The 20,889-nt window shown below is 37.9% G+C and overlaps 1 protein-coding gene across 2 annotated transcripts in view; it reads right to left on the bottom strand.

Annotated features, from left to right (window-relative positions):
- Positions 1–757: 757 nt before the first annotated feature.
- The window catches only part of HIKESHI (heat shock protein nuclear import factor hikeshi), a 50,015-nt gene continuing 29,883 nt past the window's right edge, over positions 758–20,889 (bottom strand). For both annotated transcript variants that reach the window (XM_003254563.2, XM_030829394.1), the window contains exons 3-5: positions 9,306–9,457; positions 2,036–2,154; positions 758–1,104 (exon numbers count right to left, since the gene is read on the bottom strand). In XM_003254563.2, coding sequence (XP_003254611.1) covers positions 1,050–1,104; positions 2,036–2,154; positions 9,306–9,457 — 326 coding nt within the window. In that variant the 3' untranslated portion in view covers positions 758–1,049. The remainder of the gene's footprint in view (positions 1,105–2,035; positions 2,155–9,305; positions 9,458–20,889) is intronic.

Consider the following 20,889-nt stretch of genomic DNA (forward strand, 5'->3'; position numbering starts at 1 on the left):
ACCAGCAAGAAGGTTCTCACCAGCTGCAGCCCCTTGGCCTTGGAATTCTCAGTCTCCATCATTGTAGGAAAAAAAAAAAATCCTTTTCTTTATCAATTACCAACCCAGCACTTTGGGAGGCTGAAGTGGGAGGATTGCTTGAGCCCAGGAGTTCGAGCCTAGTCTGAGCAACACAGTAAGACTGTGTCTCTACAAAAACATCAAAAACATTAGCTGGGTGTGGAGGTGCACGTCTGCGGTCCCAGCTACATGGAAAGCTGGGGCAGGATGAGCACTTGAGCCCAAGAGGTCATGGCTGGAATAAGCTGTGATTACGCCACTGCATTACAGCCAAGACAACAGAGCAAAACCTTGTCTTAAAAAAAAAAAAAAAAAATTTAAGTCAAAAAATTACCCAGTTTTGGGTATTGTTATAATCAACAAAAAAATGAACTACTAACCATCCATTAACAAGAAGAATCCTATATTCTAAACATAAATACCTAACAGTATTAAATAAAAGCTGACCAATATGGCAATTTTATTAAACTTATTTGAATCTGCAGATACAAAAAGTGACAGCCAACCTGTATTAATTGGAAAAACTGACAAGAAATAATCTCTGAAAATAATTTTTCCATATTTAAAAATGTATATTTCATATGTTTTTCAAGCCTCCCAAATTTTGAGATAGGTAACTGAAAAGATAACTACTCCAGCAAACTTCTGTTTCATTTCAATAAATGAATGATTACGCATGCAATGGTATTTGGCACACTACTGTTTGGAATAGGTTTTATTTTTTAGTAAAAAAATGAATCATAGCCAAAACAAAATGTTTTCCCTCTGAATAGTATTTAAAGCTTAAGGGGAAAAAAGTCTTTAATGATGAACATGTTTTCATTTTTCAATGTTTTTAATTTTTAATAAAGATTTTTAATTAAGCTTCAGTCCCTAAGCAGTTTTTAAACTTAGGTTTCATGATCCTTTGACTTCATACTTTTAGATGGAGTCAGTTATCTTCAAAACATGACCAATTTCAGAATCCATTAAAAATTATTTTATTCAAATTATGTTTTCCAAAAGAGAGGGTTCTGTGCTAGTCGTCTTTGAAAGTTTTCATACCTAGAAAAGAAAACACATATATTTACATTCACAAGAAAATTAAAATAGGATCTTTCATTAACTGCCAAATGACTTATCCAAAACAATTTTACATGTCATTTCTAAAAAGCTATAAAAAAACTAAGAAGATAATCTGGAAATGTAATTATTCTTATAAAAAGACAGCAAGCATAGGAATTTAAATATCGGGGCAGTTTTGATTAGCTTTTATCAGAGAGCACAAATCATAAGAAATAATTGTTTATCTTCTGGAAATTTAAGAGCTAGAAGGGACCTAAGGAAAAAAATCAAATTCAACTCCTATTTCCTCATTCCACAGATGAGCAGATGAGAGAAATTTGCTCAGGGTCACACAGCTACATTATGCCAAAATTCAAACCTAGTGCATTCCAGTGCTCTCCATGCTACACCATGGTACCACTTCTCAACAAACTCTTCCTAGGCATCCTCCCATCTCTAGGATACTCAAAGTGAAAAGAAATATCTATAAAACATGGGAAAGTTGGAAAATAGATTCATTAGCCATTCATGTACACGGTGCAGTATAAACTACTCTTGTACCCTAAAGGTACATGTTTACTGTAGATCTTCAAAACAACAGAAAAAAAGTTTTGATTGATATTTCAAGTCTCATAGATGGTACTTCTAAATGAAAATACACAAATACTTACAAGCTTTAATAGTGGTCCCTAAAACATAGGCAATTATATTTTCCTGTCTTTAAAAATTCATGATGGCTACTATATAACAAAATATTTAGGGTAAGAACTGTTTCTCATCAGATCTCTATAGTACATACTTTAATGGCATGCAGTGCTGATGTCCACAATAAAAGAATATGTTTAAATGTCAAAAAAGGAATATATTCACAGGCAAAATAGATATTCAGTTATAAAAAGCCTTAATATTAGAGACAGAAAATGCCTCATACCATTTCAGAACCACATTTGCTGGAATGAACATTTCAGATGGGCTTGGTGTCATCTGGGCCTGAGAGACAGCAAATGATGAAGCAAAATTGTAGAAATTGTCCAACATCTTTTGTGTGAACTGAAAAGTTAATAGATTAATGGATTATACTAAATACTTCATTTAGAACTCAATATTTTTAAATTAAAAATGTTCTCACATTAACTTGTTTATAAAGAGTGTCAGTTCTAAGACAGTCTAATGCTGAAAGTTGGCTGGGTGCGGTGGCTCATGCCTGTAATCCCAAAACTTTGGGAGGCTGAGGCAGGAGAATCACTTGAGGCCAGGCGTTCAAGACCAGCCTGTGCAACAAAGTAAGGCCCTGTCTCAAAAAAATAAAATCAAATAAATGAATAAAAAAGAATGTTAAGAGCAATCATACATACAATGACACTGTGAAATATGCTACTCACTTTGGGGAAAAAAAAAAGAAAAAAATTTTTCTTCAAAATATTTTCTTTCATCTCCACGTCTGCATCCACTGTGTCCCTTCTCAATTATCACTCTCCTCAAATCAACCTGTTTTCTCACATAAAATAGTAACCATCTCTAAGAGGCCTTTTACCTGCCAGAAAGATAAGAGTTTACGTATTATAAAGGAGCAACTGGTTATTTCCATTGCTGGAAAGAAGATAAAGGCAGCACTATTCCATTTCCTCTGTTTCCTAATCTGTTTCTTTTTTTTCCTTGACTCTAAAATGATCAAATTCACTAACAAACTCCAAGTCTCCTTGGTAGAAGCTAGAAGTAAATGGATTCACATTTCCTGAGAATCAAATGGGCTTAAGTACTAACCCTAAAAGTAACTGAACTTCTGAAGATAATACTACCTTCTACTCACTCAAAAATAATCTTCCCAGCATCACTTTCTCAAATATACAAAATCAGCCATACTGTCTCTTCTCTACACAAGAGAATTGATCTTATTAGGTTTTTTTTATTTTGTTGTTGAATAATATGAAGGCAGTATAATCCAAGAGACTCTACTGTGAAGGTACCTGATTAATATCAAAAGCTCAGTAAAGTCACTAACAGTTTGTTCGTTTGTTTTTGAGACAGGGTCCCACTCTGTCACCCAGGCTGGAATGCAGTGGCACAATCATGGCTACACTGCAGCCTTGACCTCCCAGGCTCAAGTGATCCTTCTGCCTCAGCCTCCCAAGTAGCTGAGACTATAAGCATGCACCACCATGCCTGGGTAATTTTTTATCTTTTTATAAAGACGGGGTCTCACTATGTTACCCAGGCTGGTCTCAAAATTCTAGGCTCAAGCAATCCTCTCATCTCAGCCTCCCAAAGTGCTAGAGTTACAGGCATGTGCCACTGTACCCAGACTAAAGTCACAACTAAAAGATCAATATTAGGAAAAAAAATAATAAACAGCACTAAAATCACAACTAAAAGATCAATATTGGGAAAAAAAATAATCAACAGCAGTCCTCCACACCAGTGACAATAATTTTTAAGTGTAACTTTAAAAAGATTCCATTCAGAATATAAACAAAGCATTTTCTCCAATACCTAGAAAAAATGCTAAGACAAACTAATAAGATTTTTGTGGAAAATATTATAAAGACTACTGAGGGACAGAAAAGAAAACAAAAGGACCTATATATACCATATTCAATGGAAAGATATACCATGTTCAATGGAAAGATATAACATGTCACATATGGGAAGACAATGTGGTAAAGGTGGCCAATTCTCCCCAAATTAAACCTATATATCCAATGTTATTACCAACAAAATTCCAACAAGTTTCTTCATGAAACTTGACAAGCTAATACTATTTCATGAACAAGCTGATATAATTATTATGAAGAATATCTACACAATTATTATGAAGAATACCTATACATATTTTGATGACTATGAGGAGGAACTTGCCCCACTGGCAAAGAGACAGGCAAATAAACTAATTGGAATAAAAGAGAGAGCCCAGAAATAAACCTAAGCATATATGACAAAGATGCTATTACTCATGGTTAAAAAAAAAAAAAAAAAATGGGACTAATTACTCAATTCATGGGGCTGGGACTAGTTTTCCATAAGGGGAAAAATGAATTTAATTCCCTTACCATACTGCACACAAACATATTCAAAAAGTAAACCTTAAGGCTTTAAGAACTAAAAGAGAAGATCTTAGGCTCTGCTTGAGGCCAGGAGTTCAAGACCAGCCTGGGCAACATAGCGAGACCCCCACATCTCTATGCGCGTGTGCGTGCGCACACACACACACACACACAAAGGGGCTGAGAGAGAGAGAGAGAAGAGAACATCTTTACATCTTTGCATATCAAGATAGAGAAGGATTTCCCAAACATTAAAAAACCCACAAATCCACAAATCATAAAAGAAACAATACATTTATCTATATACAAATATAGTATATCTGTATGTAAAAGTCATTACAAGCAATGTTAAAAGACAAGCACCATGCTAGAAGGAGAAAAATGCAATGTATTTACAAAGGATTATTATCCAGAACACATAAAGGCATCTTAGGTTTTTTTCCCAAAAGAGTAAATTTAAAAAGTGCCAAAAGCAATACAACAGAAAATTGGACAAAATATATAAAGTCAATTTCTATAAAAGGAAATACAAACACAGCCCAAAAGTGTGCAAAGATGCTCAATATCACCAGTAATCAAGAAACACAAACTAAATATGATATCCTAATTTTCACTCATCAGTTTGGCAAAATTTTAAAGGTCTGATAAATGTTAGTGAGAACATATGAAAAAGGAAATGAAAAAAACTTTGGCTCATTTATACAGTGGCATACTATGAAGCAATCAAAACAAAGTATATTCCATGTATCAACATAGATAAATCTTTAAAATAATGTTGAATGAACAACAGCAAGTTATACAGAATAATACTATTTATATTCATTTTTAAAACATACAAAAGAACAAATCAACAAGAAGGAAAAACAAAGGATTCAACACAGAAGAGAAACAAAAAGACTTTCTGTAGTAATGGTGAAAGGAAATAATACCTTGTCTATGGCTATACAATAGGTCCAGAGAATAGTCAGTCAACAGTAGAACAAAAAAGAAAGGACAGTCTGGGCAACATCATGAGGCCCCATCTCTACAAAAAATTAAAAAGTTAGGTGGGTTTGGTGATGCTTGCCTGTAGTCCCAGCTACTTGTGGGAAGATTGATTGAGCCTAGGAGTTTGAGGCTGCAGTAAGCGGTGATTGCACCACTGCGCTCCAGCCTAGGCGACAGAGTGAGAGCTTGTCTCAAAAAAAAAAGGAGAATTCCAAGTGGAATGTTTCCGAGACCAATTTGAAACTGATATGTTTAAATAAACTGAATGAGAATTTACACTTAGTAGAGTTTGAGCATAAATTAGAAGTAGAAACATAGAAATCTATGCAAAGGAAAAAAATGAGGAAAAATGAAAAGTTATACAAGAAAAGAAATGTAATCATTGTACCACACATAGCTCAGTGCTGAAAAATATCTACCTTCTCATAATATTGTAAACTTTTAATACTGATTTAACAAAAATGTATACTGATAAGGTGAGGAGAAAAGAAGTGTGTACATGTTGGGAAGCAGGGAAGTGAGAGTTTCATCATGTCTTATATTAGTAAATAAATAGAAAATATCTATAACAGAAAAACTAACAGATTAAGCAAGGTTTTTTCCGATATATGGAAATAATAGACACTAGGAAAAATAGATTAAAAAGGGGAGGGGAGTTGAAGATCATAGCTTCTAAGTAGCAAAATAGAAGTAGAATGTAAGAGTCATAACAGAGGACAGCTGTTTCACATATTAAACTATTTGAGGCCTGGCACGGTGGCTCACGCCTGTAATCCCAACACTTTGGGAGGCCAAGGTGGGTGGATCACGAGGTCAGGAGTTTGAGACCAGCCTGACCAACATGGTGAAACCCCATCTTTACTAAATATACAAAAATTAGCCAGGCCTGGTGGCACACGCCTGTAATCCCAGCTACTTGGGAGGCTGAGACAGGAGAATCGCTTGAACCGGGGAGGCGGAGGTTGCAGGAGCCGAGACCGCGCCATTGCACTCCAGCCTGGGCAACAGAGTGAGACTCCTTCTCAAAAAAACTTTGACTAATATCCAGAATCTACAAAGAACTTAAACAAATTTACAAGAAAAAAAAACAAACAACCCCATCAAAAAGAGGGCAAAGGATATGAACAGACACTTCTCAAAAGAAGACATTTATGCAGCCAACAGATACGTGAAAAAACGCTGATCATCACTGGTCATCAGATGCAAATCAAAACCACAATGAGAAACCATTTCACAACAGTTAAAATGGTGATCATTAAAAAGTCAGGAAACAACAGATGCTGGAGAGGATGTGGAGAAATAGGAATGCTTTTACACTGTTGGTTGGCCTATAAACTAGTTCAACCATTGTGGAAGACAGTGTGGCGATTCCTCAAGGATCTAGAACTAGAAATACCATTTGACCCAGTGATCCCATTACTGGGTATATACCCAAAGGATTATAAATCATGCTGCTATAAAGACACATGCACACGTATGTTTATTGCGGCACTATTCACAATAGCAAAAATTTGGAACCAACCCAAATGTCCATCAATGACAGACTGGATTAAGAAAATGTGGCACATACACACCATCGAATACTATGCAGCCATAAAAAAGAATGAGCTCAAGTCCTTTGCAGGGACATGGATGAAGCTGGAAACCATCATTCTGAGCAAACTATCGCAAGGACAGAAAACCAAACTCCACATGTTCTCACTCATAGGTGGGAATTGAACAATGAAAACACTTGGACACAGGGCAGGGAACATCACACACGGCGGGTGGGCCTGTCGTGGGGTGGGGAAACAGGGGAAGGGATAGCATTAGGAGAAATACCTAATGTAAATGACGAGTTAATAGGTGCAGCAAACCAACGTGGCACATGTATACATATGTAACAAACCTGCACGTTTTGCACATGTACCGTAGAACTTAAAGTATAATAATAAAAAAAAACTATTTGACATTTAAACCAAATACATGTAATACTCATAAAAATTTGGAGTAACTAAGTAATTAAATTAGAAACATGTTTAAACATATACAGATAGTATTATACATATGTTGTGGATACACAGGAATTTTTTTAAGTTCTAAAATATGAATAGGAAAGATATAAAAAGTTAGAAGGTAAAAGGGAGGAAGAGAAGCAGGCAGCAGTGGGCTATACCTATAATGCCTTAATTTCTTTTTTAAAAATTAGTGGCAAATAAGACAAAATGTAACAGTTAAATCCAGCGGGAATTACACACTTCCTCCAGGGGGAAGTCTTAATGTATACCCCATCATAAAGAGAGCTCTGTAAAAACAGGTGTTATCCTATTTTGTGGACCTATTTGTATCTATGCGTGCTTAGAAATGCCTGGTACGGGCTGGGCGCAGTGACTCATGCCTGAAATCCCAGCCCTTTGGGAGGCCAAGGCGGGCGGATCACGAGATCAGGAGATCGAGACCATTCTGGCTAACAGAGCAAAACCCCGTCTCTACTAAAAAATACAAAAAAAAATTAGCTGGGCATGGTGGCGGGCACCTATAGTCCCAGCTACTTGGGAGGCTGAGGCAGGAGAATGGCGTGAACCCAGGAGGCGGAGCTTGCAGTGAGGCGAGGTCACGCCACTGCACTCCAGCCTGGGCTACAGAGCGAGACTCCGTCTCAAAAAAAAAAAAGAAAAAGAAAAAAAGACATGCCTGGTACAGAGTAGTTACATAATAACTATTTGTGGAAAATATAAGTTACTCTATTTTCTCTGTATTTAAAATATTTCATAATACATTTAATTAAAACTATAGTTTTATTTAAAAACTCAAATAATTTATAAACATGTACAGTAAAAAAGTCTTCTTACCCTTCTCCAGGGATAACATTTTAATGTGTATTTTGCAGACACTTTTAAAATACTGTCTACACAGGATACTATGATTATTTTATAGTTTGTTTTCAGCACAGCAGTTTATTTGTAAAATTATGGGAAAAAAACATTTTTGAGACCCAGAGTCTGTTATTCTCAATTCAGTCCATTTTCAAAGATGTGACAAATCCACCTTTAAATTCATGACCACAACCTTCAAAAGTGCACCTCTGGTACTGCCAGGCAAACACATATGGTTTCTCTAATCCATTCACTCCTCCTCTGCTAGAGGACTTATTTAATAGTCTTTTTTTATTTCAATTTCTACTACCTCAGTCTTAGCTCATGATCGTCCTTTCTATTGCACTAAGCAAGAAGAAATCAGGAGAGAGCCTGCACAAGTTCTCATCACCACATCTACCAGCCTCCTGAATCTGTACCCATATATCCATTATCCTGTCTAAAGTGAAGACCTCCATATATGCTATTTTCTACTCAAGGACACTGCTTTAGCAGTTCTCCTTGCTCTCCTACATCATCAATTTTTCCTGTTGACAATAGGCTAATAAGTCAGGAACAGAAAGACAAATAGCATGATTGATCTCACTTATATGTGGAATCTAAAAGTTGAACTTACAGAAGCAGAGAGTAGAATGGTGGTTGCCAGGGTTTGAAGAATGGAGGAGAAGGGAAAATGAGGACATGTTGGTCAAAGGGCACAAAGTTTCAGTTCAATGGAATGAATAAATTCTGAAAATCTATTGTACAGCATGGAGAATACAGTTACTATTAATGTATACTTGTAATTTGCTAAGAGATCAGATCTTAACTGTTCTCTACAAAAAAATGATGACTGTGTGAGGTGACAGATATATTAAGTAGCTTGATTTTATTTCAAAATATAGGCTGGGTGCGGTGGCTCACACCTGTAATCCCAGCACTTTGGGAAGCCGAGGCAGGCAGATCACCTGAGGTCTGGAGTTCGAGACCAGCCTGGCCAACATGGCAATACCCTGTCTCTACTAAAAAAAAATACAAAACTTAGCCAGGTGTGGTGGCATGCGCCTGTAGTCCCAGCTACTCAGGAGACTGAAGCAGGAGAATCGCTTGAACCTGGGAGGCGGAGATTGCAGTCAGCCGAGATTGCGCCACTGCACTCCTGCCTGGGCAACAGAGCAAGACTCCATCTCTCAAAATCAAAATAAAACAAAACAAAACGTAAACATGTATCAAAAACATCACACTGTATACCCTAAGTTATATATGATTTAAACTTGTATATTATACCTTAATAAAGCAGTGGAGGGGGAGATAAAGAACGAAATGTGTGTTGCATTACCTGAGTGAATGAGTCAACTGAGGATACGGCAGCATTACCTACAGGGGTCTGCTGAGCCATACTATCCAATAATTCCACTGAAATTCCAATCTGAGCAACAGATGGAGTTCGGACAATATTCATGGCTCCAAAAGGATGTTGGCTTCCTTCTCCTGCAAGAAATTAACATATGCCACACATTTCAAATTTAACTTGTAGTCACATAATTTCCTTTGTAAATTTGTAAAGAACCTCTGATTTATATACATGAAAAAGTTTTCTTATGTCCAAGTTTGTCTCTTTTTAGATAAATGCAAAAGGCTAGTTTTTAGCATATTAACAAAGAATAAAAGAACTAAAAGTTTCCCACCAGAAAAATAGCTGTTACATTTCTAAAATGTATTGAAACTACTGCAGCTAGACACAGACAGTAACAGAGTGTGGGAAAAATAAATAATTAATATAGAAGACTCCCTTTAGCATTTCTTATAGAGCAGCTCTGCCAGCAATGACTTAGTTTTTGTTTATCTAGGAAAGTATTTCTCCTTCATCTCTAAAGACAGTTTTGCTGAATATATAATTCCTGGTTGAGAGCTTTTTTTTTTTTTTCCCTTTCAGAACTCTGAATATGCCAATCCACTACCCTCTAGAAGACTATGGGGTCTCTGATGAGAAATCAGCTATTAATCTTATCAAGGATCCTTGTATGTGATGAGTTACTTCTCTTGATGCTTTCAACATTCTCTCTTCACCTTTTGACAGTTTGATTATCGTGTGTCTTGGTGTAGTTTATCCTACACCAAGCTGGAGTTTCTTGAGCTTCTTAAATGTGGTTAATGTTTTTCCTCAAATTTGAGAAGTTTCTGAGCATTATTTATTTAAATATTGTTTTAGCCTGTTCAGGCTGCTATAACAAAACACTATAAACTGGGTAGCTTATAAACAATGGAAATTTATTTCTCACAGTTCTGGAGGTTGGGAAATCCAAGATCAAGGAACCGGCAGATTTGGTATCTGGTGAAGGCCCATTTTCTGGTTCAGACAGTGCCTTCTCACTGTGTTCTCACATGGTAGAAGGGCAAGTGATCTTCTTATTACTCTAAGAGTGGTAATCCCATTCATGAGGGCTCTACTCCCATGACCCAGTCACCATCCAAGTCCCTACCTCCCAATACCTTGGGGGTTAGGATTTCATCATATAAATTTAAAAGACCTCATCATATAAAAAGACACAAACATTCAGACCATAGCAAATATTCTTTCCAGCCCTCTCACCTTTCCATATGTTACTCTCATTACAGTGTCTGCTGTGCATGTTGGTGCCCTTGAGGGTGTCTCACAGGTCTCTAAGGGTCTGCTCTTCAAACTGGATATTCCAATTAATTTATCTTCGAATTCACTGATTCTTTCTTCTGTCTACTCAATTCTGCTATCTAAACCCTTTAGTGAACCGTTCAGTTACTGTACTTTTCAGCTATAAACTCTGTTTAGTTCCTTTTTATAATTTCTATATTGATATTCCCTATTTGATGATGTATCATTCTCCTGGTTTCCTTTAGCAATTTGAGCATAATAAAGACAGCTTACTTAAAGTCTTTGTATGTGCTTCCTTGGGGGAAGTTTCTGTTCGTTTCTTCTGTATAAGAGCCTTACTTTGTTTCTTTGTATGTTTCATAATTTTTCGTAGAAAACTGGACATTTTGAATATTGCAATGTGACAACACTATAAATCGGATGTTTCCGCCTTCTAGGGGTTTGTTGTTGCTGTTTGTTGTAGTTGTTTCCTCATTTAATGACTTATCTAACTAATTTTGTAAAGTCTGTTTCTTTGTTATGTGTGGCCAGTGAAGTCTCTGTTCCATTAGTTAGTAGTCTGCCAGTGATTAGAAAGAAATTTCCTTAAACCTCTGCAACCAAAAAATTCTGCCAGTCTTTGCAGATGGGCTCTGCATGTTGGGACATGCCTTCAGTATTCAGCCAGGCAGTTTATAACTCCACCTTAGTCTTCACTTCCTGCTTGTGCAGAGACTTAAAGTGAGCCAGAAGAGAGAGCTCTGGGTCTTCTCGGGTCTTTCCTGAGCATGCACAAAGCTCTGGGAATGCATATACCCTTCTAGATTACCAAGAATATGTCAGAGAATTTCAAAGCCCTTATTCCCCAAAGCACCTCGTTCCCAACCTTTCTGGTTAGTTTTGGTTTACTCCAACTGTTTTCCTTTGCCTCAGCCAACAGTAACTAAAACATATGTCTGTAAATACTTTTAACAAACACCCCCAAGGTAGTTACTTTTCCATCAAGAGTTCCAAGTTAGGTGACATAAAGGCAGACCTCTTTTTTTTTAAACAGTCTTCTAGCAAGCCACCAGACAGATGAAAACAAGTTAATTACAATTCTTTCTGAATTAGGTCTATCCTGGTCCCTGTATCAGTACCAGGAATGGAGACTGTTATTTTCAAGGCTATCACTGAATGGAGAAGCAGATGGGACCAGGGTAGCCAAATGCCACAAAGCTCACTGTTCTTACTGCGATTCAGTGTATTTTCTTGATTAAGTGTTCCCCTGATTGCTACAAGCTTTTGGTTAGTTACCAGAGTTCCAAAAAAGTTGATTCTGGGTCAACACACAGTTGCTCATATCCAGCCACTTTCAGAGGCTGAGGCAGGAGGAATGCTTGAGCCCAGAAGTTTGAGACTAGCCTGGTCAACATGGGGAGACCCCATCTCTACAAAAATTAGCCAGGCGAGGTGGTGCATGCTTGTGGTCCTGGCTACTTGGGAGGTCGAGGCGGGAGGATCGCTTAGGCCTAGGAGATTGAGGCTACAGTGAGCTGTGATCTTCTGACAGTGTTGTTGCTTTTATGGAAGACTGGATTTTCTGGAGCTCCTTACTCTACCATTTGATCTCTTTTAAATCTAGAATTATGCTAAAATCCAGAAAACATATCATTATCAAAGCATATCATCAAATAGACGCAAAAATAATAAATTATAAATTGTAATACAAAAACAGAAGAGCAAGCAAAATATATGACCTAGTCTTAATATAAAAAACAAATGTAAATTAGATCAAGTTCTTTAAAACACTGTTAACAGTAAATACAGCAGCTAATTTTTTTTAAGACTCTTTCTCAAAGCATCCCTCCTCCATGTAAATCAAGAGCCTAACACAAAACACAACTCAGAGGAAAAATTCCTACAGGGAGCTAGTTCTTTACTCTCAGTATACAAAGGAAAAGCAGTCACCATCATTTGTTATTTGCATCTAATGGAAACTTTACACACACACACACACACACACACACACACACATATTTTATAAAGCATGTTGAGAAGAAATCAGGAAATAGTGGAAAACAACTTTATTAGATTTTTTCTAAGTATTTAAGTATAGCAAATCCAGATAGTCATTCCACATTTTCCTTGTTTTTAAGACATAGCTGAAATGGGCTATGTCCTGTGAATACAACTGCCCATCAACCATCATGGATAAACATGGAACACATCCATCTTATGGAACACATCCATTTTATAAATTTCATAAGTCAGATATCTAATATTAAAGTTACAGCTTATGGTTGTATCTTGTTCTTTTTTTGGCATCTACATTGCCATAATATAATACCTGAAAGCTTGAAGTTTTGAAACCTTTAACGGCTCATAATTTGTTGACGGAAGGACGGCTATCCTCTGATCTATATTTTGCAAAATATTTTCATTTGTAGATTTAAAACCATTATTTAGAATGATCAAGCCAATGATTTTTTTTTTCATTCCTACACCTACTTCCTTCCAATCACTATTGTATACACCCCTGCTTTCAGCATTTGTCTACTTATAAAACCATATCCAGTCTATTTTGGAGCACAAATATAAGAGATAAAAGAATAGCAGAACACATCCTTTACTATTTGTCCATGACAAAATATTATGTGAGAAACTCCTTCTTCTTAAATGACTGAATAGAATACCATATTTATTCTTTTGTTGTTGTTGTTGTTGTTGTTGTTGTTGAGACAGAATCTCACTCTGTTACCCAGGCTGGAGTGCAGTGGGACGATCTTGGCTCAATGCAACCTCCGCCTCCTGGGTTCAAGCAATTCTCATGCCTCAACCTCCCGAGTAGCTGGGATTACAGGCCTGTGCAACTACGCCTGGCTAATTTTCAAATTTTTAGTGGAGACAGGGTTTCACCATGTTGGCCAGGCCAATCTGGAACTCCTGACGTCAAGTGATCCACCCATCTCGGCTTCCCAAAGTGCTGGGATTACAGACATGAGCCACCACACCCGGCCTCATATTTTCTCTTGATCCTTAAAAATACACTGTTCAATCATCAAATTTTTAGTTGAGAAAACTCATATGATGAGATCTTATTTGAAGATTCATGGTAGGTAATTTTGCTTATATGATCCACTTTACCATCGTCATCAGTGTAGAATGTACCTTTTAGTATTCATTTCCTGATTTGTCTAATAATTGTGAAACTTCTTCCTCTGTCAGTTTTCTTCTCTTTGCCATTATGAACAAAATATTTAAAAGTATGAATTTACATTCTGTTCAATAAAAGCTAAAAAGAGACCATAAAGATGGTGTCTCCAGTCTCCTTTTATATTACTTAAAAGATGGCATAATCTTTTGGGCAATGCAACATGAAAATTGTAGGTTAATGCAATGACAAACCAAGGCCCACAGGCCAAATCAGTCCCACAACCTATTTTGTATGACGTGGGAGCTAAGAATGGTTTTTAAATATTTAAAGGGTTGTTTAAGAGTAGTATGCCACAGAGATCAAATATAGCCCACAATGCCTACAATATTTTCTAACTGATCCTTCACAAAAAAGTTTGCCAACTTCTACTCTAGCTAATTCCAACATTTTTCTTTTTTTATTTTAGACCCTTTTTTTAAGTATAGTTTTGATGAGTACTGATAAAATAATTTCCTGGATGAAATAACAAAATGCTTCAATATATAGGTAAAATAAGACCAGTAATATCCCCAAATGCTTCTTAGATTTACAAAGTGGTCCATATGGTAATTGCAAGATAAAATGAGTTTTATTATATTAAAAAACATATAAGTAAATGTTATCTCTATTCTTTATTTTTTTTTTCCTCTCTGTGCTTTAGAAAACCTCTACAAAAGAATAAAACTCATGAAGTACCAATCCTTCTAATGGATAAAAATGCTCAAAAGAGAAATTTAAAAATTAAAAGTAAGTCCACTGGTTGAGATGTCTGTAAGTGTGCATACCAGCAAAGAGATGAGGACTAAAGAAAACAGTTATGGGCCGGGCACGGTGGCTCACACCTGTAATCCCAGCACTTTGCGAGGCCGAGGCGGGCAGATCACGAGGTCAGGAGATCAAGACCATCCTGGCTAACACGGTGAAACCCCGTCTCTACTAAAAAAATAAAAAATAATTAGCCGGGCATGGTGGCAGGCGCCTGTAGTCCCAGCTACTCGGGAGGCTGAGGCAGGAGAATGGCGTGAACCCAGGAGGCGGAGCGCCACTGCACTCCAGTCTGAGCGACAGAGCAAGACTCCGTCTCAAAAAAAAAAAAAAAAAACAGGGCAAAAAGAAGGAATTCACTATGCAGTAGCATTTCACTATGATGACATAGCTAAAAAACTACACAGAAACAACTTAAATATGCCTGCTTGAAAGCATTCCTAGTACTGAATATACAAATTTAGAAATATGTATTTCTAAAAACTCCTTGCTTCATTTCTATTGATACCTAGACAAACCTGAAATTACATTTTCACTAATGTATATTCTAAGACCTATGTGACTCTCAAAGGTTTATCGATAATTTTAAACCAGATAAAAATATAATTTATCTGATACCGTAGTATGTCTGAAATGTACTTAATGAAGCAAGTATCTAAAGTCCATCACTGTGCTCTATAGAGCACAAAATAAAAGATATAAAACATCCCTATTCTCAAAGCTTACACCCTAATGTGGCGGGGGAGGGAAGGAAGTAACAGTCACGTAACCATTCTGAACTGGTTTCATTATCTGGGCAATTTCTTTTCTTTTTGAGACAGAGTCTAGCTTTGTTGCCCAGGCTGGAGTGCTGTGGTGTGATCTTAGCTCACTGCAACCTCTACCTCCCAGGTTTGAGGGATACTCCTGCCTCATATTCCTGAGTAGCTGAAATTACAGGTGTGTGCCACCACGCCCAGCTAATTTTTGTATTTTTAGTAGAGACGGGGTGTCACCATATTGGCCAGGCTGGTCTCGAAGTCCTGATCTCAAATGATCCGCCCGCCTTGGCCTCCCAAAGTGCTGGGATTACAAGCATGAGCCACTACACCTGGCCCTATCTGGGTAATTTCTAACATCCTTTCTAGTGCTGACATTCTATGATTTTACGAAAATATAACAACCATTTATTGAGTACCAACTGTTTACAAGGTACTACTATACATTTGTGTACATTATCCCTAATTTAAAAAAAACTTGCACTGCAGGTATTATCTCCATTTTACCTGAATTCTCCTCTGTAATTAAAGGTCTTGGTCAAGATTATACAACCATTAATGAGTATCACTGAGATCCATAACGAAGCATATCACTGTTCATAGCTGTTACAGGTTTTTAACAGATGTTTATGTTGTTATAAGTGGAAACCAATACTCAGTTGACCCTCTATCTGAATACTGAAAAGACTATCAAGTTTTCTCACGCATCTGACAATTTATGATACTGCTAAGGCTAGAAACTACTTTCAGAACTTTGGTAAGATATTTTAAGAAAAAAAATTTCAAAAAGTACTGACAGTACAAATATAGAACTAGAAAAAAATACTTTAGGTACAAGTGATTTCTAATTTGTCAGAAAAGCAGGCTAAGGCTAGTCAAAGAACTTCACTGAGGAGACTTAGGTAGTCCATTGAGAAAATTCTCAGGACAACCTGGACCTGATCATGAAATGCTTCTCTGGACCAGATTAAATCAAAACAAAAGTGAGTAAATGATATTTTTGCTTCTTGTTATTCAACTCTGAAGGATGTGCAAACTCTAGACTTTGAAGAAAACATGCAGAGTATCTAAATAGAGCTTTTGGCTTCCTGTTATCTAACTCCCTTGCATGCTATCAAGGACTGCAATGTTGAATTTTGGTACGAATATGATGAGAATGAAGATAAATATCCTTAATTCAAAATAAGTCACCAAGATTTTTGCCCTAAAGTTTTTGTCATTATATTCAGAACTTCATTAAGTGGTGTGACAAACAAGGAAAACTTGCTCGTAGGAGACAAGACCCTATAAAAATTACCAAGTCTGGTTTCATGGTTGTCAAATATAAACGTTTATTTCTGTAATATTAATTCTTGGAACACTGAAAATTTAACAATGTATATGGTAACCCCTAGAGGAACCACTAAAAAACTAATGCAAAGGTATACAGCGAAAGAACCAAAGATTTATGGGCTAAAAAACACGCAATCCAAAAGAATGCCAAAAAAGGGGAGAAAAAAAAATAACAGCAAGATAAAAATATAAACCTAACCATATAAATAACTGTAAATATTAATGGACTAAACACCCTACTTAAAAAGCAGAGACTAAGAATAAGTTAATAAAAGAAAAGGCAGCACCAAACTACATGCTATTTAAGAGACAGAGATTTACATTAAAACCAAAAGGTAAAAGTATGTTATAAAGGAAATTTATGTTAAAAGAAAAAATATAGCATGTAAACACTATAAGAAAGCTGGAGAAGCTATAAATTTTAGATGAAGCAGACTTTGAGACAGTATTATTACTGGAGATAAAAGATTTCATATTGGTAAAAGAAACAATTCATCAATTTATACAAACTCAGAAAGCAGAGGAAGAAAAAACCATTGTTATGCATTTATGTTTATCTCATTGCACTCTTACCACTTCTATTCAAAATGGTGTCCGAAGGCCTAGACAACACCATAAGGCAAAAAGAAAAAAAAAAAAGAAATCACAGGCATAAAAATTGAAAAGAAAGAAGTAAAAAGTTTTTTTCATACACACGATCATCTGTACAGAAAATCCTAAAGCTACTAGAGCTAATTAGGGAGTTTAACAAGATATTCAATATATTATACCCTTTCCTTCATCCTTCAGGATACAAAGCCAGTATACAAAAATCAATTCTACTTCTATAATACTAGCAACAAATAATTGGAAATTTAAAATGTTTTGAGATTTAGAAAAAAAGCCAAAATGCCCAACAAGGAATGGGTAATCAAACCACAGCTTACCAACAAAATATAATTCTAGACTACCAATTTAAAACAAATAGGAAAAAAAGTGGGTGGACTATATCCTCCAGATCACCGTTTCTGAAAGCTTTTTTTCTTTTTAACTCATCACGTTTTCCTTTTAAATAAAGATAAAAATCTCATCTTCTTTTCCTATCTTAACTCATCTAAACATAAGAATGTATCTGTTCATCACTTTACTTGGTTAATAGGAAAGGAGTGGAGGAAAAGAAAGGGTAACTAAACATTTAGTACTTTTGGAACCCATCAAAATTTCATAACCCATTATGAGGTAATATTAAGTAAAAATGGCTGAAAACAGCAGTTACAAGCATGTGAGGAGCGTGCATGCGCACGCACACACACACACACACACACACAAAACACAATGGAAAGAAATGTGGGGCCGAGCACAGTGGCTCACACCTGTGATCCCAGCACTTTGGGAGGCCAAGGCAGGTGGATTACTCAAGACCAGGAGTTCAAGACCAGCCTAGCCAACATGGTGAAACCTCGTTGCTACTAAAAATACAAAATAGGGTCAGGTGTGGTGGCTCACGCCTGTAATCCCAGCACTTTGGAAGGCCGAGGCAGGAGGATCACGAGGTCAGGCGTTCAAGACCAGCCTGGCTAAGATGGTGAAACCCCGTCTCTACTAAAAAGACAAAAATTAGCCGGGCGTGGTGGCAGGTACCTGTAATCCCAGCCACTCAGGAGGCTGAGGCAGAGAATTGCTTGAACCTGGGAGGCAGAGGGTGCAGTGAGCATACACCTCCAAGAGGTTGCATGCCACTGCACTCCAGCCTGGGCAACAGAGCGAGACTCCGTCTCAAAAAAAAAAAAAAAAAAAAAAATTAGCTGCGCATGGCGGTGCGTGCCTGTAGGCCCAGCTACTCAGGAGGCTGAGGCACAAGAATCACTTGAACCCGGGAGGCGGAAGTTCTAGTGAGCTGAGATCGTGCCTCTGCACTCCAGCCTGGGTGACAAACTGAGACTCCGTCTCAAAAAAAAAAAAAAAGAAACGAAATGTAAATGTTGTTTTCTCCTTAAATTTACTTTAGGAAAGGAAAATACTACACTTAGAATAGTAAACGAAAAATCTGAGTATCTAGATCCTAATCCCTGCTCTATTTCAGGAACACTAAAAACTTTCTAGATTTCAAGAGCCTTAACAGTAAAATTAAGGAATTAATTATTTTACGGCCTTTCATTCTGATATTTCATGGCTTTCTGTTATATTTGGCAGGGATATGCTCTATTAGTTTTTCACATAGTACGAAGTACACTGTACCTTTACTAAGATTCTAAAAACTGTCATGACAATCATGATCCATTACCCATTCAGGATCCTTCCTCCTATACCATTTGTTTTAAAGGCCATTTTAATCCAGGAACTTAGTTCCACTTCTAGGAGTTTCTTCTACAGAAATACAGTACTAGAAACTATGTACAAAGATATGTGTAAGAATATTTATTGTAGCATTACTAGTAAAACAATTAAAAAATGGAAACCCAGATTTCCATTAATAGGGAATTAAAGTACAGTATTGCCATATAACATATACCTGTTTGAAAGCAGTAGATCTATGCATACCCACTAAAAGTCAGCAGACTCTCTGAGCAAAAAAATTAACTTCTCTGAAATTCAGTGTCTTGAAAACCAGACGCTTGGCTGGGCACAGTGGCTCACGCCTGTAATCCCAGCACTTTGAGAGGCCAAGGCGAGTGGATCACGAGGTCAGGAGATCAAGACCATCCTGGCTAAGATGGCAAAACCCCGTCTCTACTAAAAATACAAAAAATTAGCCAGGCGTGGTGGCAGGTGCCTGTGGTCCCAGCTACTTGGGAGGCTGAGGCAGGAGAATGGCGTGAACCCGGGAGGCGGAGCTGGCACTACACTCTAGCCTGGGTGACAGAGCAAGACTCTGTCTCAAAAAAAAAAAAAAGAAAGAAAGAAAAGAAAACCAGAGGCTTATTAACACCAACCTCTTGAAGATGGCCGATTAGGAACAGCTCCAGTCTACAGCTCCCAGCGCGAGCGACGCAGAAGACGGGTGATTTCTGCATTTCCATCTGAGGTACTGGGTTCATCTCACTAGGGAGTGCCAGACAGTGGGTGCAGGACAGTGGGTGCAGCGCACCATGCGCGAGCCAAAGCAGGGCAAGGCATTGCCTCACTCGGGAAGTGCAAGGGGTCAGGGAGTTCCCTTTCCTAGTCAAAGAAAGGCGTGACAGACGGCACCTGGAAAATCGGGTCACTCCCACCCTAATACTGCGCTTTTCCAACGGGCTTAAAAAACGGCACACCAGGAGATTATATCCCGCACCTGCCTCGGGGGGTAATATGCCCACGGAGTCTCACTGATTGCTAGCACAGCAGTCTGAGATCAAGCCGCAAGGCGGCAGCTAGGCTGGGGGAGGGGCGCCTGCCATTGCCCAGGTTTGATTAGGTAAACAAAGCAGCAGGGAAGGTCAAACTGGGTAGAGCCCACCACAGCTCAAGGAGGCCTGCCTGCCACTGTAGGCTCCACCTCTGGGGGCAGGGCACAGACAAACAAAAAGTCAGCAGTAACCTCTGCAGATTTAAATGTCCCTGTGTGACAGCTTTGAAGAGAGTAGTAGTTCTCCCAGCACACAGCTGCAGATCTGGGAACAGGCAGACTGCCTCCTCAAGTGGGTCCCTGACCCCCGAGCAGCCTAACTGGGAGGCACTCCCCAGTAGGGGCAGACTGACACCTCACACGGCCGGGTACTCCTCTGAGACAAAACTTCCAGAGGAACGATCAGACAGCAGCATTTGTGGTTCACCAAGATCCACTGTTCTACAGCCAATGCTGTTCTGCAGCCACTGCTGCTGATACCCAGGCAAACCGTCTGGAGTGGACCTCTAGCAAACTCCAACAGACTGCAGCTGAGGGTCCTGTCTGGTAGAAGGAAAACTAACAAACAGAAAGGACATCCACACCAAAAACCCTTCTGTACAACACCATCGTCAAAGACCAAAAGTAGATAAAACCACAAAGATGGGGAAAAAACAGAGCAGAAAAACTGGAAATTCTAAAAAGCAGAGCACCTCTCCTTCTCCAAAGGAACACAGTTCCTCACCAGCAACGGAACAAGGCTGGACGGAGAATGACTTTGACGAGTTAAGAGAAGAAGGCTTCAGACGATCAAACTACTCCGAGCTACAGGAGGAAATTCAAACCAATGGCAAAGAAGTTAAAAACTGTGAAAAAAAATTAGACGAATGGATAACTAGAACAATCAACGCAGAGAAATCCGTAAAGGAGCTCATGGAGCGGAAAGCCAAGGCTCGAGAACTACGTGAAGAATGCAGAAGCCTCAGGAGCTGATGC

The sequence above is a fragment of the Nomascus leucogenys genome, chromosome 15 (genome assembly GCF_006542625.1).
Source record: "Nomascus leucogenys isolate Asia chromosome 15, Asia_NLE_v1, whole genome shotgun sequence".
Classification (NCBI taxonomy): Eukaryota; Metazoa; Chordata; class Mammalia; order Primates; family Hylobatidae; genus Nomascus; species Nomascus leucogenys.